The 18,748-nt window shown below is 37.8% G+C and overlaps 1 protein-coding gene across 1 annotated transcript; it reads right to left on the reverse strand.

Annotated features, from left to right (window-relative positions):
- Positions 1–15,493: 15,493 nt before the first annotated feature.
- LOC142399507 (uncharacterized) lies at positions 15,494–16,899 on the reverse strand. The gene is made up of 2 exons (XM_075484234.1): positions 16,284–16,899; positions 15,494–16,159 (listed from the first exon to the last, which is right to left on the reverse strand). Exons 1-2 carry the CDS (start codon positions 16,491–16,493, stop codon positions 15,494–15,496), a joined length of 876 nt encoding a protein of 291 aa, XP_075340349.1. The 5' UTR covers positions 16,494–16,899.
- Positions 16,900–18,748: the final 1,849 nt, after the last annotated feature.

An 18,748-nucleotide genomic window follows, 5' to 3' on the forward strand; every position in this document is an offset into this window, starting at 1 on the left:
AAGCATATTAAAGACATGGAAGGAGGGTGGGGGTATATAGGGGAAAGTGATATTTGATTGGATTTTATGGAAAGTTCAATCCAAATGCAGAGTAGATTCAGTGATATTATTGAGTCAATTGTTAAACAGGAATCCCACATCACATGTATCTGCGCTGCCAACAAAATAATTTATCCTCAGTTGTGTCCAGTTTTGTGTTGTGCAGACTATAGCATTTTCAATTCAGCGCGATCAAGGATTGGTTTCATACACAGAATGCCAAAGTTGTCTTTTTCAAAGTATTAGACCAGGATTAGTTTAATCCATGTCTGTGAAATAGGCCCTTCATTTTCCTGGTAATTTCCTGGTAACTCCTATCTTCTTTCATTTGCTTGTGTGAGGAAAAAAAAAAATGAAACAATTACAAATCCATGTAATCACTTTTTCAATTTTTTAGAATCGTTGCAAGCAACTTCATTCATTTTAGGAACTCAGTAAGAAGCACGGAAAAGAATAGGGAAACAACAGAGGAGAAGTAAAATGACAAACAGATGAGTTCAAGGAAACAGCTGACACGTGAAGAAAAATCATGGAACGGAAAATGGGGGTGAGCGAGGCATCCGAAGGGGGAAAAATTCATTGAAGTTTTGTAGATTTGATTAAAACTGTTTATGTGAGTGGTTAAAGCATGACAGAGAGGGAATTGGTTTTATTGATGGAAGCGCATCCGGAGCCCAGAGAAGTGAGGAACAATCCTAATTTTCCACCACTGATTTCATGAGGTGGAACAGGATTTTTGTAGTTTTCACACCTGTTTTTCTCAAATCTCACCCAGTGCGTGCTGCAGGTAAACGGAGGTGGATGGAAAGACTCCTCTGGCCTATTTTTTCCCACACAGCGACTTTTTTATTCAGCACACCCAGCTTGCAGCAGAGCAGAATCCCTCAACTCCAGCTCATCTGTGACGGGGGCTCTGCAGCAAAGAGCCGTAGCTGCTGTTTTCCAAAGTAAAAGTTTTAGGTTCATACTTGCTGACATTTTTCCACTATTGTTGGCTGGAAATGGGATAGCTGTACCATGTCATCTTTATGTGCATCTCCCACTTAAATCTCCTTTCTGTGGAGTTTTCCACAAAAATGTACTGTTAATGGCTTACATCTGTGTGTTACAGTCCAAGTGGCTTAAATAATATCTCAGGGCAAAAACAGAGGGAGCTATTTTTTTCCCCCCTCAAAGACAGGGAGTGAAATGTGACATCCTATCCCACACACTGTAATTTGTGACTTGTATTGGCAGTCGTGTAAACTAAAAGATTTTGTGTGTGTGAGGCTGCAAACCAAAAAAAAAAAAGATTACAGCAAATGGGACAGTTTGAGAAAGACCACTCATATCTTTCCCTTAAGTAGAATTAAGAATCAGCCGTCTAGGAATGATATGAAAGTAACAGGAATGCATTCATAATTTTACTGTAGTGCAACACGTGCTACAGTACAGTACAAGTATTTTTCTATACAGAATAACCCGTCATGATACTCTGTACCCATCTGACAGAGGTTATACACTGCTTACAGTTCTCCAAGTGACTTCAAATTTCATGAACATTTGAACAAAATTGTACCTACGTGAGTACAAAGTTTAAAAAGTGAATTAAAGCATGTTTTCAAATGTGTGTATGTCTATCTTTTTTCAGCCATTGTAACGCTAGTACCACCCAGTTACCTGATTTCCCCCTCTGAAGTCTTTAATGATGCTTTCAACTCTTACACAAAAAGTGGGAAAATTTGAATAATTCCACTCGTTTTCGGTCCTGTTGGAACTCTGGCTGTTGCTGCCTGTTTCATCCACAAAGACTTTACACACGTAACATTTGAACATACAGAAACATCTGCTCAGTGTTAGGGCAGCCTTTACCTGATTGGAGAAACGGCGAGTGTAACCACATCCATACACAGGCTAATTCAATTTTGTTTGATTACAGTATTTACTTGTTATTCACATTAGAACCCAGCCTTGAACTATTAAAAGATGTACTGTAAATCATTCTTCGGCATTTGACACTTTTTATGATGTACTATGATTTAAACAAATGAAAAATGATGAAAAGATTATCAAAAAGCTTCTCTTGTGCGAATTGTTCAGAATGGTAGATGAGAAACAAAGCAGGCTGAGCCACCCCTTGTAACCAAGCATTAATAATGATAAAAAAAAGGAAAGATTTATTTTGTTTTGTGCATGTTGTGTATGTCATCTTGGTTACAGAGAGTGACACGGCTGGATTTAAAGAAGGAGAAAAAAAATCACAGACATTTTAAGCTTGTGGCCAACATCACGGGGATCCTCTGTCTGAGGGTAGAGGATGACTGTGTGTAAGAACCGTGCTATTTTTCGCTTGTTTGCAGTCCACCGTGCTCTTCCTTGATTCCTTCTTGCCTTCCTTAATCTCATCCCATTAATGAGCTTTTTTTTGTGTGTGTTTATTCTTTCGCCCCGAGAGCCATTGCGTAGTGGAGGCTTGTGGGTTGAATAAATAAGGAAAAGCGCAAAAGGGGGTGTTTGTTTGTGAGAAACTGGAACCATCGTGGTTGGCAAGGACGATCACAGCAGCACCCACAGTGTCGCTTAATTCTGGAAAGCTTTGTCAGTCTGCTTTGTCCTGCGAACCTCAGCCACGTGTCTCTGCTTCACTGCCTGTCGATTTATGAATGATGTCACTTGTCTTCTTATAGTGCCGAAACATTTTCTGACTTTTTGAATGCAGCAAATATGTGCCCGAAACAGCACATTATGAAACAGTGAGGAAGTCTTACTATTATTTTTAAAGCAAGGGCCATTAAAATTAAAATGTTGCTGATAGCTGTGCAAAACGCCATCATTTTCTCACTGCATGTTGCATGTTTAATGAAATGTACCTCATACTGTTGTGGTGCAGTCAATGCTGTTTAGTCTCTTTATCATTGGCTGTGTTCAAGTCAAGCTGAAGTTGATCTGCAATTCTCTTTGTACCAGATTCTCTCCCAGCATCTACAATCCAGACGCACAAGGGAGAAACCTTGACGAGGCGCACGAGAGGAAAAACAGCACATTTGGGTATGACTAAAACCTTCAAAGCATTCTCCCCCAGCCAGATCTTCTTTGTGATGCAGACTATGGTAGAGACAGGCAGCACATGGAAAAATATATTTTGTGTTATTGGCAGCGTGTGTTATTTGTGTTTCTATGGACACTGAGCTTCATGGAGCCCCCACAAAATGAAGTGTGAGCTTGCCGCAGCTGCCAGACATCATGTATAGAAATAGAAAACCTCTGATGATGTCGAGAGGAAAAACAAATTTTTGGAAGGAGAAAGGAAATAAGAGAATTATTGCTGATAATGTGTGTACAGCCTCCCACCATGAGAATAGTGCTCTGTTGTAGAATACCTGTGGCTCATGTAAAGACTATTTACAATGGAGGCATACATTCAGAAGACAGAAGAGAAGGACTTTGATTGGCTTGTGGAGATTGTGCCACAGGCAGCTGTGAAGTGAAATTCAACTCCTATCAAAGCTACATTTTGTATACTTCAAATAGAATACACTGAGTGTAATGTACGCTTTTATGTTTTTGAAGCACATAAATGTATTTTATGAACACACATTCTAAGGGACATTGATTCTGAAGCTGAATGAAAAAAAAGCTCAAGGTAATTCTGGAAAACCTTCTGCTATAAGTGCCAAATGTTTAAATTTGAAATTGCAAGTAAATATGGCCAAACACACTGGTTGTAAGTTCGATCCAGATATACTCAGAAGACTGTCTCAATCGTGTAAAAAAGGATCTAAGAAATTTGGGTGAAGCTGTAATTCACTGACCTATGTTCCTCATCATGTGCAAAGGATTAATTTGCAAACTAGCATTTAATGTAATTTCAAGAAAAGAAAAAAAACAGTGCTTCTCAGGGTTAACTCGGCCCAAATCTTGCAATTTAAATACTTTAGAAATTCATCGGAGCGTATGTTTATTTACTTTAAGAAACCAGACAGGGAAGCCAAATGTAATGGAAAAATGCCAAAAACTAAACTATTCCCACATTTGTCTTATTAGCAAATCCAGGTAATAAAAGGTTTGATTGATGAAGATGTTGCCCGAGCGGCGAAAATTGGCCTCTTGCAATATTTACATGTGCTAAATCACTGCTTGCAGAGTGAGTGATTTGGCCTTCGTGCCATCTGCAGACATAAATAAATTAGCTGAGGGAAAGGTGATTATATATCTATGGGGATTTTGTTATTCTGACAAAAAGGTCCCAACATTTTGTAGGAGCTCCTATGCCAAGCCTATGTTAGCTTCAAAAGTCATAATAAGATATTTGGGCTTTATTGGGACATGAAACAATTAGTAGCCTGAGCCTCCACCCTGCTGGAATTATCTCCTCTTAAAGACAGAGCCACACAATGATAAGCTCTGCTTAGAGTTATATCGATACCTTCTATTCACTACTGCTCTTTCTTTAATCAAAAACTATCCATTTAGAAATATGACAGCAGGTGACACGATAGTTAATTCAAGAGGTCACATGGCACTTGAAAAGGTTGCAATGCTCAGATATTGACTTGAGCTGAAATAAAGACATTTACAGCGCTGGTATTATTACAGCTAAGCTGCTAAAATGTCTTCCTCAGCCTTTAAAGGAAAACCCCCATTAACACAGACAATGTCTGAAAAGAGACCTTCTTGTAGTGTGAGAGTGCAGACGGTATGCTCAGTCTGTGCTGAAAATCTTCAGCTGGAAGGTTTTTGAGAGACATTGGAGCATTTATGCTGGCCACTGCATGTTTCCTAAATTATACTATGCGGGTCATTTCCATAGGGGGGAAAGTAGGTCTGCAGCATAGCTAATTTCTCTGTTTCTTTCGCAGAAACAGAGCCTCCTTTCAAACAGCATCCCATTGTCTTTAATTGTCATACTGGGATACTAGAATTGGAAACTCTCTCAGTCTTCTGTCAGTACTCCACAAAATGAGATTTGAAGCCAAACCAAGATGCCTTCCTAATTAAATTATCATTCAATTACAATAAACACCTTAAATACGATCACTTTTTACTATTTTGTGCTCCTTCTCTATCTTGAAGTAAATGAGCCATGTGGCCATGACCATTTTGTAGAAAAGTTTTACCTTTTTAAGGTTTTACGCAAGTTCTTATAAGTCATACAAGTATACTAAATCCAAGTTACAAAAAAATGAAATGCTGAATAGCAGTAGGCAGATTCAAATGTGTGAAGTCAAATGTTTTTGAAGAAATGCAGTATAGTTAGAAAGCTACATTTATAGACCTCCTTACAGACCTCCACTGATGTCCCAGTTGTTTGAAGTCTCAGTACGTCTGTCACCACATCAGTTACTGAAATCTTGCTACATGACGTTAACATTCAACACTATTGATTTGGCCACAATTTGGCCGTCGGACAGGTGTGACAAAAGTGTTAGGGACCTGTTTCTGCTTGTACAGATATATCTGTCTGCATCAATCTCACCCCACACAGGGTTTGGGTGTTCCAACAATGCAAACAAACTTGCTTGCAAGCTAAGTAGACTCAAAAGTGATGAAAAATCAAGGAACACAGGTGAAATAAAACAGAAAAATATCAATTATTTTAACACTTTTTTTCACTCCACAACAAAGCAGTTATTTGTTTGATATTTTTTCTTTACAGCAAAAAACTAAATAAAGCTAAAGGACCAACAACAGCACCAATATAACTAAGAGCAGCACACACCTCAGATTATTCCACATATGTCTGAGACTGCACCCAAGTGGCAGCTAAACGCAGGGCCATATAGATGTGATTTACAAAGAAAATGCAGAGGTTTGATGAATATGTCCGAAGCTTGAGTCTTCAAACATAAAGACCAAAGGTTTAGAAACTAATGTTTTGGAAATGTGAAAAACATGCCAACTGTACATTTTCTGATGAAAGTAGGCTCTTACGAAAATTGCTTCACTGAAATCCATGTGAATGATGAGCAACCACCAATATCTCCCTCTCTAGAGATCATTTTACATCAAGTAGTTTTGCAAACTTGTATTGGTTAATGCTGGGATTACTAGAATAACTGCAGCTACTAGAGTTGCAGCTGCAATGTGTGAAACTGTCATGCAAAGCTATTCATTTACTGTTATATACTGTTACATGCTGTTTAACATGAGTTTCTTTTTTCATATACGTGGATGTGAAAATCAGCACAGTCTCACAACACTTGGTGTAAGTTTCATTGAACGAGCATTTAACAGTTTTAAAAGGGGAAAATGTAGAGTTACACATATTACCGTCATCAGAGAGACATGCATTTGTCTCCTGCCTTATTCAGGGCTTTGTTCACTTTATTTGATTTTAAACCTCACTTTTGTTGTCTGTTTGTCGCTCTTTGGATTTAGACAACAAATCCACTTAGTTAGAATTAAGCCTTACCACATTACCTTCTGCACTAAGAAAAAAGCAATAAAGAAATCTTTTTTTGCATTTTTTCATTTACTTGATGCAACAGTAAGAATCGCTGCTTTTAAGAATCGGTTGAGATGTCCCTTTTTAATAATAAAAGTATCAAAACTAATTACATGTACTGACACATATAAAATATACTTATTTTTTAATGTTGTGTACCTAAGTGGTAGGCATTGCCCACGCTGGCAGGCAGGCAGGCAGGCAGGCAGGCAGGCCCACAAAATTTCAATAAAAAGATATAGCTACTGAAAAATCTGCACCCCCAAATGGTAGAGCAGGACAAAAGAGGCTTAATCAATTTTGGGGAGGTTAAGGCATTAAACCTACTTGGTAAGGATTAGAAGAAAAAAAGACACCTCCAAATCAAGTACATAACTTTGAAAGACATGCTGGATGTCAAGATAAATGTACATTTTGGCTGAATTATTATCATGTAGAGCTGATGACTGGTCTGGTTCATTTGGGCTTCCGTAGAGGTGTCACAGCAGCAGACATGCCCTAGCATTTCAGAGATGAGCATATTTATAATAACATTTTTTCATGATAATAACTGAATAGGCACAACTTAAAAGGATTTTTAACAATTCATGCTTTGTTTGATCACAAATGTTGATTCCATTTAACATACAGGAGTCTGAAAAACAACACAGAATTAGTAGACGCAGTATTACGTATTCTTTTGAGCATTTTAGAGCTATACTATGGCTTGTTTCTACATTTTTGATTAAAGAAAAAATGTAAAAATAATTTTTTATATCTTCCTCTCAGATGGCCTCAAACTGTCAGAACTCAGACGAGTTTGCCATTCAGGTGCTGGTCAGAGGTTTGGATGTGCTCCACAATTTCAAATTGATTACAGGGTGAAGGATGGCTGCCAGTCCTAAATTTAGGAAAGCTTTCACATTTTGATCATAAGATTTAGTACTTTTTTCATATTGGCAGCAGTCTGACTGACTATTTGCTGTCACTCAGGGTTACAAGCTGCTCCTCTGCTTGTGCAGAGTTAGGCACAGAGCTCACACTAATACAAAATGACATTGAAGCCAGAGCACTGTCAGCCTTTTTTTCCCTTCAATGTCAGTTTTTTAACTTTTCTAATTATGTAGCCTTGTTGTAAATTTAACTGTCTTCTTTCTAATAATCTGTGATAGTGCATATTTTTGCTGCCATGTCCTTTGGACACATATGAATACTAACCTTTGCCTCATGTGGAAGTAAGAAAAAAGATAAGAAGACAGTTGTTTTTTTTCCCCCAATGGTGCCGGTTTAAGTTACCATTTAGATTAAAAATAAAAACCCTCCAAAAATAAACAAAATAACTTCTTGTTTTCTTGCAGCTAAAACAGTTTAAGACCTCTGACAACTAACAGCCCTGAATCTTCTAGAGTTCAACATTCACTTTAACTTGTGTTACACGGTTCAAATATACCTGTGGTATTAATAGAAATGGTGGTTAGGATAAATTGAAGATGATGATGGCAAGCCTGATCATATGAGCATGTACGCACTGGACTATACTACAAATAACTAACATTACAGGATGTAAAATGTAAAATAATAATGATAGATATAAATAATGAACACAATAAAGCTAGCTTATTAGCCATACCCATCCTTCATGCATGTTGTAATGTTTAGTTTTTGTCAAAACAATGTTGACAAGTTAATTAATCTAAAAAGAAAATAAATTGTGATTTGACATGTATATGTATATATATGTATATGTATATATATATATAAATGGTACCTTAAATAATGCATACCATCTTTGACATGTCAGTTTGTAAAGCAAAAATATTAGATTTAGTCATAAATATTTCTTATTTTGTACAGTCTAAACATTGGATTCTTAGTTTTATTAAAAGTAGATTTATTCAGTCAGTTTTGATCATCACTGACGTGATCCAGATACCAAATAACGAGTCACAGTTTTTAAAAGTAGTCACAACAAAAATACAGTAATTGTGACTGTAATATCTTTTGACATCCATGTTTCAGGCGAGTCTATGGTACAATCTTTGCCCTGCTTACTTTTTTAAATGTACTGCTGCTGTATGATTCACAAGGCGTCCCGCAGCCCCTGCGCTACACGTCATGCTGATAATGACACAATACATTTGTCAGTTCACACCCTTTTTATGTCCCTCCTATCATCCGCGGTTTGGATAAATATTTGTGCTCTGCAAGTGCTGTGTTGGGATGCTCAACAGAAATTTGTACAACGCTCCTTAGCATAATTTAGCAAGTCAAGGAGTGCACTTTAATTCCACTCAGAGCTGGAGCATCAGCATAACTTACCATGGGGCAACTGACAGACTTCTTAAGGGTCTTGTTAAGATAACTGTGGAGTTTTCTTTGGCTGCTGCAAGAGAAGACTTTTATGTAAAATTCCATATCTCTACATGTTGTCACAGCATGTATTTTTTACAGCAATATTATACCTGATATAGCTATTTGGTAACCCTCTGTGTCTTTTGGATAACCAGGTCAAAAACAGCCTGAGGTGTTCAGTTTATTGTATACAGCGAAATTCTTACTGTTTGGTCAGTCAAAACTTTAGTGCTGTGCTGCTTGCTCTTCTCTCTGTAAATAACTTATTGAGGATTTCTGGAGCTGGAGAGTGAATTTTGTCACACTGTATGGTGCTTCAAAACAAGAGGTTAGGAAAACACAACCTTCTTGTCTGGGGCAATATGGCGTAGAGGAACCTGCTGCTTCTGCTAATTCCCTGTGCAAGAAAATCTAAACAAGTTGAAAATATCAGCAGAGAAAGTCTGTGCCAGCGAGAGAAAATAACACATGTAGCAGGGTTTAATTCTATGGTGCACCCAATAGAGTTGGGTGAGAAAACATACTGTAATGCCTAATCAGATAATTGGGTCTAGAAATTGACAGAATGAAATACCCATCTGTTTGTGTCTCAGGTGGTGATAACCAGTAATTTTTATTTTTTTTTATCTGGAAGTCATAATAATATTTTGATGAGTGTCTGCAAAGCTGTTGTTAAATAAGGACAAGTTCTAGGTTGCAGTAAAATAATAGATAACCAAGAGAGAATATATTCTGTTCAAGTGGCCAGCCTCCACTAACATTACATGTATTTCTGAATTAAGATTCAAAGGTGTTTCCATGGAAACTGACAAAAATGTAGCAAGAGACGTTTAAGAAATCAACAAAAAATCAATTTACTGCCAATTACCATTTTATAATGTATAATTAAAAATGGATGTGATTCTAATTAGAAAAAAGAAGGTTGTAATATCAAGAGGAAAAAAAATTACATTTGTGGGTGTAAAGTCTTGAATTTAGGAGAAAAGAAATATGATATGAGAAATATTTATGAACAAATATGTGTGTGGAAAAAAAAGTAAAGACTAAAGTAAAAGAAAAAAGGACAAGGAAAACAATTAAAATGTGTTTTTTTACAACTTATATTATTTTATTGTCTTTCATTTTTGATCTCAGATCCACAATGTATACTAATTTGCAAGGTGGGACCATCAGACTACAGTTTATGTGTTAGATCATCAAGACATGGAAGAACCAATAAGTTATAATCTAATCAAGAGTCAGTCATTGTTTTACTGGATATAATAATCTTTAAAAAATGTATTTATTTTTCTTCTCGTATGTTTTTTTACTTCTATGTTGTAAATTGTAAAAATAGATTAGATTACTGCTAACTGTTTTTTTATGTATTGTTCATGTAAATGCACCAATGAACTGTTGCAGTTAGTTGGTAAATCGTTAAATGTGTAAGTAGATTAAATGCTATAATGTCACGTAAAAATTTCTTGTCACAATCCAAATTTTATTAAAGCCTAACAGAGGTTAATGAGATTTTTGTATGCACATATATGAACAAAGCAGTGATGTTTTATTTAACACTATCATGCAAAGTGTATTCTACATTATATAATATACATTATATCTTCATATAATGTTATGAAAAACTGAACAGGCTTTCTGCCAACTTAATAGTGTTCCTGCAAGAGACATTTCTGACTGGTCCTGTTGAATTGTATTGCATTTTGTTCCATAAGAGTGAGCACTTTATTTCTTTTTAACCAAGCACTCTTACATCAAAATGTAAGTTACCTACTTTCCAATGTGTAGTTCACACTTTCACTTTCTTATCATGTGTGAAAATACATTTTAAAGTGGTAGTTTTGTTAGGAAAGCATGCTACGCTTAACAGAAGTAATGTTTTATGCTCCTGGGAAAGATCGTTTTGAATGAAACTCGTCACCTGGAACATGTTCATCTAATTATTTTGATCTGCATGTTTTTTTAAGCTGTTTATTGTGGAACAAAGTGTAGTAAAAGATTGTCAGAAAAGTCAGAAACACCACATGTGATTGTACAGATGTTCCCAGACAGCATGCATCTAATCGCTATTCAGTTTTGAATTATGTTAAAACAGGGCTTGATCTGGCCGTGTCTTCAGATCTAGCCTTGAGGATTGCCCACAGACTGAAAAGTTGCATCTCTCTTGAAACATCTGGACATTTCCATGAGAGAGATTATCCCTGTCCTCTGCTGTTTGATGTGGTCAGCTCATGCAAAGCACCAGAGTCAACGCAAACCAGTCCCCATGCTAATGCTCAGAGTTGTGTGTGAGGCATGTGAAGATGGTATATCAAGCATTTGCTGTGTTATAGCCCTCTGCTTAACAGCTTCCAGCAAAGGATGATGTCACTTCTTGCCCTGCAGAAGAGTAATCAGTCTTCTATATGCCTGAAGGGCCCCTTAGGAGTTATCAGTCTTTAATAGTTGTCTCTATTGCGGCTGATTTAATCTGTAACACCACTTTGGGCACTGTGTGAGCATAAAACAAACATACTTAATCTTATCTGTCGTTAGAAGAGAAGAATATTCCTCTGCGAGCCTTTATAGTTATGTTCTAGCTGCACAGCATTAATATCAGAGCAGGCAAAGTGCTACGCCTTGCAAGAGGTACAATTACACACATGACGGAGAGTGTACACAGATTCACATGCACACACCCCCGCAGGCTCAGAGACTCACACACAGCTCAGTGTGCCACTTCCTCATCTCCTGCTGCTCTGTCCTTAAACCTCTTCACCCTCCATGCAGGGAGTAGACACTGTGCTCTTTTCTCTTTGTCATGGTAATAATACTAAGCCTAACTGTCCCCCATTTTGCCTGTCAGCTTGCATTTATTTTGTTTTCCTTTTTTCTTTTCTTTCTTCGGCATGTACTGTCAGGTTTTTTTGGGGGTATGTTTAAGTCCCTCCCTGCACCATTCACCACTCCTGGAACCAATTATATTATCCGGCCTGCCTATTCAATACCTACAGAGGAAAGGACAGAGAAAAATCGAGATTTTTTTCTCCACACCAGCAGCATCACACCTTTACAAACCAATTCTTAAGATCCCACTTGAGAGATTTTCATTCCTTTTGCTGCTTTTCTCTTTATCTCTCATAACTCTTTGTTCTGTACTTTCACATTCTTTCTGTGACGCCTCCCATGGCAGTGTGAATAAGAGTCTTGTTGTTGGCGACACCAACATACTGCTGTGTGACACATTATCTGGTGTAGTGTGCCATTGCAGCAGAATGCTTGCCTCAGAGCCAAACAGTATTGTCATAGCTTTCACCTCACCCCTGGCTATCCGCTGAGCTGTGGCTTAAAGCTTATCCATGGGACTCTGCAGAGCTGCTGAGCCAATGAACAGGAACAACTTCCCCTTTGTATGTCAGTGCTATCTATCTATCTATCTATCTATCTATCTATCTATCTATCTATCTATCTATCTATCTATCTATCTATCTATCTATCTATCTATCTTGTGGACTCTATTTTCTTGAATTGCTATTTCAGTACGAGCAGGCTAGTAGGAAAGATGCAATATTTTTTTTTTTACCCCTCATATTACATGCAAATCTAAGTAGTCCTTTCCTTTATGAAATAGAATGTGAAACCTTGTACTCTTGAAATCAGCATTTGAAGACTATTCACTTTGACACAGTCACTTATCTTCAGAGAAATAACAGTCTGGTACAGTAGACGTTCAGCATAAGTGAAAACATGCTGGACATGACACACACATGCACACAGGCTGTCACCCTGACAAAACGTTGACCATCTTAGTTTCATACAGTGTCAAAGGAACCTGTCATTCTGGCAGCAATGGCTTACAATGACACAATCATTTATATTCTCACACATGAATGATTTTGCAAGTTAACTACACTGTTTTCTGCATGCGAGAGCTGGTTGGGAAAATAATTCTAAGTGCTTTAAAGAACATAAAAGATTTTAAAAAATATGTCAAAGCAACTGAGAGTAAAGGTAAAATAGTAAAGGTAAAAGAAGTCAAACTCCTTCTGCACATTAGCTGGCTGCTACCTCAGTCAGAGGAGGCTTTTCAGTCACTGCATTCCACTGAGATTTGTGCATCATCAATTCTTTATAAGTTCTTTTTCTCATCTGTCTGGTTTACTCTTGCAAAGCAATGCTCAGTTTAAGACACATTTCATATGAATTTATTTCGTTTTTTCTCTCCACCGTTTCCGACTCTCCTCTGGTTTCACATAGTTGCAGCCCAGGAGCCTGATTGAAATTCCATTGCTGCATTCAAACTTGTCCTCAGGTTTCAGCTAAAATGTAGCCCTGTATAATTTCCCTAATCACACATTTAATAGCAGTGGAGCTGTCAAATGCTCCCATTCTGGATTGTTCACATATTGGCTTGAAATGAGCTTGTTCGGACCAACGCAAAAATGTGTCAGAAACAATAGTCGCTGAACAAAATTCTCTCTGCTGTTGTTCTGTGACACCTGTGACTACCTTCTTATAGACAAGCTATAATTAAGCACTGAAAGAAAGATGTAGATGGGAAATACTAATGCCAAATGATCTATTCCAGTCCGTTTAATTTATTCATATATCTTATTATCAGTTATTGTTTTTATTATTGTTTATCTGTCTGAATAAGATTGTTATTTTCTTGTTAATAACCTTTGAAAAAACAATTACAGTAATCAATCCAAAAATGCATTCAGCTGAAAAGACAAACAGGTACAGGGGAGTAATGAAACCTGTTCAACATGCATAAAAATACAAAAACCAAGGTGAGAAGAATGCAAATTTATTTGCAACATCACAAACCAAAACAGATGGCTAACAGCCAACAAGCCTTTGGAGGCTGTTAGAAGCTCACTATGCTCGTGTTTTGTGAAGCTGCATTCAGCAAAGTGTTTTCTGGGACATTATGGAATGCATATTACTGTAATGCAGTTCACGTTCAAGATATGCCTCTTTCGTGCAAGATGATTGCCTGGCCTGGTATTGTCTCATTAATTTTCCATTAGTTCACACAATGATTTGATGATGGATCATCAAGTTCCTGTGTCACTGCTTTGTTATGATATAATTAATGTAATAGATCCTGTTTGCCAGATGTATTACCAGAGAAAAATGGACCTCACTTTCAAAGGGATTGCTGTAACCTAAAGCCGCATGTCATCGCAACCTTTTCTCTGGAGAATCGGTGTTACTTGATCTAAAATTTTATATGATTTTGATATGGTACGGATTAATTTGCAATTATGATATTCACTGACAGACATCAGGGTAGGTGGGGTGGATTGAAATGATTTACAGTCTGTAACAACGTCTATTATGTTACTTAATGGCGTTCTTTCACTCATCAGTGGCTGCTGAATTAGAAAGAAAATCTAAAACGTACGAATAGCAGCACATAATATAATTTTTACGTTACAATGACAGCTTCTGTTCAGAAATGACCTTTTACATTGCGCTATGACAAACCATACTGTAAGTGACTCCTACTGCTAACAGACATCATTGCATGTGTTGATAATCCTAATATAGCATGCTTGAACAGGGACAAAAAGTGAACTGCTGTCACAGTCTTACAGTTTTTCTCTGTTGGTTTGGCTCATTTCTTGAAACAGAAATTACTTTATCAAAATAACATGGACAAATCTCCAAACCACCTCGCAATTGTTCACAACAGAATGGCATTTCTCATTGCTTTCATCAAATTACAATTGTCTTAATACATGTGTCAATTGTTTCAGTGCATCTCTGCAAAAGATTAAGTACAAGTAGCCTACAGTTGGCACAGTTTACCTACATTTAGCACATTTTCCAAGTGAATAGATTTTGGTGATCTGAACTGATTAGTTGATTCTTGGTCTAATGGTTTTTCTATCCAAAATATGTCAGCATGATTTCATTGTGTAAGTCATCACATGCACAATAATCTGTTCAATTGTCAAAATGGGCCAAGAACATGATACCATCAATACCATATAGAATCTCATGTTATTCCCCTTTCCTTAAAGTTTTTCCCGATCGTTTTGGCCCATTTTTCCATTCACTGTTTACTTTTTCAAAACAGCTCACACAAAGCCCTTAACAGAAGCTGAAATAACCAAAACACTTTATGATGTTTGCAGAATGACACCACTTTCTCAAAACTTGTCACACATCCATCAAAACCAAACTTTTCCATCAAAACCTACAATTTGTGCTCAATTGAACATGTATGTTTTCTCATTTATTTAATAATGGATAACAAAATTGAAACTACAGCTATCAATATCAACTTTTGTTCAACACCCTCATAGTATTGACTATTTTACAACTGACAACATACTACAATTTGGGTTTTGTATTGAGCACTCTAACTTAGTTATATAACTTAGAAATATACTGTCACAGAGTATTTACAGTAAAATCAGAAAATGTGTATACAGTAAAATATTGTAGATCTGTTTTTGTATTGCTGAAGTACCTGTCAACACCATTGATTTACATTTGTTCTACTGTGTACAAAATGGCAAGATTCTGACAAGATTCTGACAGAAAAATATTTTTTGCAGTACTTGTCACATGCACATACTGTAAGCAATCAAAATGACAGGGTTCAATATGCAGTACAACAAAGGTCAATTCTCAAAAAAGAAAGTACTGTAAATGAAACACAATGAAATGAAACCCTGTAAATATGAAAAAAATAAAAATACAGGAAAATTACACATTGTCGACACGGGCCTGACGATCAGGCCACATGTTCTCATCCACGTCACAGAGTATGTCATCCATTGCAATACATTGAGGGAAAAAACGTCTTGAATGGCGAATCCACCCCTGGCAGTCTTCTGCGCGGATTGTCAAGCATGCAGCATTCATTGCATCGAGCAATGACATCTGGTCATGAGGCCTATGGTCATGTACTTTCCAACGCCAGCAGGAGAAAAACTCCTCGATTGGATTTAGCATGGGAGAGTATGCAGGGAGAAACAATATCATCAGGCGTGGGTGAGCCGTGAACCAGTCATTCACTAACCTTGAATGATGGAAGGCCACATTGTCCCAAATTATGACAAAATGGGACATGTTTGCCCTGAACAGGCCTCTCTCCTGCGGCAGTACCAGCCGCTCATGCAATGCATTGAGGAATGTGATTAGGCGATCACTGTTGTATGGGCCTATAGATGGGATATGGCAAAGGACTCCATTTGTGGAAATAGCAGCGCACATGGTGATGTTTGCTCCCCTCTGTCCAGGCACGGTTACTGTGGCCCTCTGACCAATGATGTTTCGGCCACGTCTCCTAACTTTGGAGAGGTTGAATCCAGCCTCATCGACGTAGATGAAGACATACTGCCTTTCGTCTGCTTCCAGATCCATTACTCTCTACATTCAAAAAGAAATTCAGAGTAAATCATACAGTAACATATACAGAAGATGCTGTTTTCTACTGTAATTGAATTTTACAGTATGCAGCAAGACAAATCCAAATGCAGTGACAGATCCATACCTGTACATACTGTGCACGTGCTGCCTTGACGCGGTCGCTGTTTCTTTGAAATGGCACCATATATAGCTGCTTGGTTGCCACCAGATTGCGTTTCAGGATGCGGTCTATTGTTGCCAGACTGACACTGTTTATGTTCATAAAAGTCACCTGGTCAGCTAAGACCGCTGCCTTTATCTCACGCAATCTGATGGCATTGTTAGCAACTACCATGTTCACAATGGCAGCCTCCTGTTCAGCAGAGAAAATTCTTCCCCTGCCACCAGTGTGGGCCAGTGTGTTGATTCTGTGAAAATAGTGCCAATGACTGTAAATACTGTAAATGTACAGTAATCAGAATTCTACTGTATATTTTGAAAGTCAGTTACAGTACTCTATTGGAAATGACTCTAGTAAAACTACAGTAATGCATTGTATTACTGTATGGCAACACTTTACAATAGTACAGAAATGGCTGTTGCCAAGAGTGCAAATACAGTGAAACACAGTACAGTACGTAAATTGACCAGCAAAGTGACTTACCTATTTTCATTGCGGAAAGTACGAACTATTGATGCCACCGTATGCCTGCTCAGGTTTGGCTGCACCCTTAGTCCGGCCTCTCTCATGGAGAGACCATGATTTACAACATGGCCAATGATTGTTGCCCTAATTTCATTGGAACTCCTAACACCAGGGCCACCTCCCCTGGCAGGGGCCTGTCTAGCTCTCCCACGACCTCTTCCTCTTCCTTGTCCTCGTCCACGTCCTCCTCGATCCATGCTTGGTGTCAACTTCAAGCTATTGACCTCTTTGATAGGTTGAGAACTACTTGCTTTGGTTTGCAAAGAGAGTTCACACAGGTGCTGATAATTTTTAGAATTGAGAGAGCAGTTCCAATTGGCTGCTACTAAGTGTCTGCAATGTGTTGCCATGGTAAATCAGTTATGTTTCGTGTCTCTTTGTGAGAAGTGTGTTAACTGTTTTGAAAAGTGTATTAAAAGTCAAAGAAAATTGTGTGAAAGCAATGAGAAATAGTTAACTGATTCACCAGAGAGGACTCTTGCTGTGCAAAGAAGGTGTGAGCATTAGATAAAGTTGACCCATGATGTGCAAAATGTGTCAAAGCAATCGAGAAAAACTGTAATCCTATTGAGGAGTTTTTCTCTGCTTGGAGGTGGAGAGTGTATGAGCATCATGCTCAAGACCAAAGATCCCTGCTCCATGCAATGGACGCTGCATGTTTAGACATTACAGGAGATCAGTGTAAGGGATGATTGCGGCATGCACAGCGTTTCTTCCTGCGTTGCATTGCAAGGGAAAATACACGTTGCGATGATGATGAGAACCTGTGGCCAGACAGACAGCAACGTCTGGACGGCCAGGAGGTCATGAGGGAGGGGCTGGGGAGGGTGAGGGTGAGCGGGAGTGGGAGGCGGACGACAGCGACCAGTAAAGTGTTGCTTTAGTGTTTTCTGTAAGCTGCAGATTTATTTACAGTACTGTAGGCCACATCATTTTGCTTGTTTTTTGTTTGTGTTTATATTACATTATATGTGTGTTATGTATATTTTTCTTTTCCTTCTACAATACTATACTGTATGGAAGTTACGTACTTCACAGTATTTGTGTGAATAAAAATGGTTGGTATGAGTGTATTGTGTGTGCTTTGAGGCTACTCTTACTGTGAAACTTTTTTCCTTCAGTTTTATACACTATTGTATTCTGTTAGGTAGTCCTATGCCATAGTGACAAAACATCTAAACATATTGACTTGTAGTGCTCACACAATGCCAAAAGGACAATGCATTTTGGGGGCACTGACTTATTTGAATGAGAAAGAAACTTCATTTTGACACATGGGTGAACTGTTTAGGGGGAGATATGAGCGTTTGCTGGTGAACCATGGTGTTTTGCTGAACCATTCAGTTTAGTTTAGCAAAAAGTACTAAAGAGTGTTGAAAACGTCCGGTCTGTTTCAAGAAATGAGCCTAGGCAACTGAGAAAGATCTTTGCAATTTGGGTGGCACTGACTCTTTACATGGGAAAGAAATCAGGTCTGAAGCATGGGTGAACAGTTTTGGGAGAGATATGTGCTTTTGCAGGTTAGCTATGGTGTTGTGCTGAACTATAAGAGTGTTATGCCAAATGATCTTAGAGTTTTGAGAATGTAATTTCTGTTTCTAGAAATGAGCCAAACCAATAGAGTAAAACTGTAATAAAGGCCTAAAGAGATGTTTTCCCTTCAAGTACTCCTTTAGTTGGGATGGCACAGCAAGCCACTTACAATTTAGCATCGCTTTGGTAGCTGCATATCATGTACTAAGCTATATGACTAAAATACTCCGACACTTTAGATGATCATGTGAAAGTTGTTTTTTTTTTGTATGTTTTATCGTAGTCAGTGACACTTGATGAATACCTAAATGTTTATGTCTTTTCATCAAAACAAATCACTCTGACTGAAATCCCTCACTGAAGAAGCTTAA

Source organism: Odontesthes bonariensis, chromosome 14 (assembly GCF_027942865.1).
Source record: "Odontesthes bonariensis isolate fOdoBon6 chromosome 14, fOdoBon6.hap1, whole genome shotgun sequence".
Lineage (NCBI taxonomy): Eukaryota > Metazoa > Chordata > Actinopteri > Atheriniformes > Atherinopsidae > Odontesthes > Odontesthes bonariensis.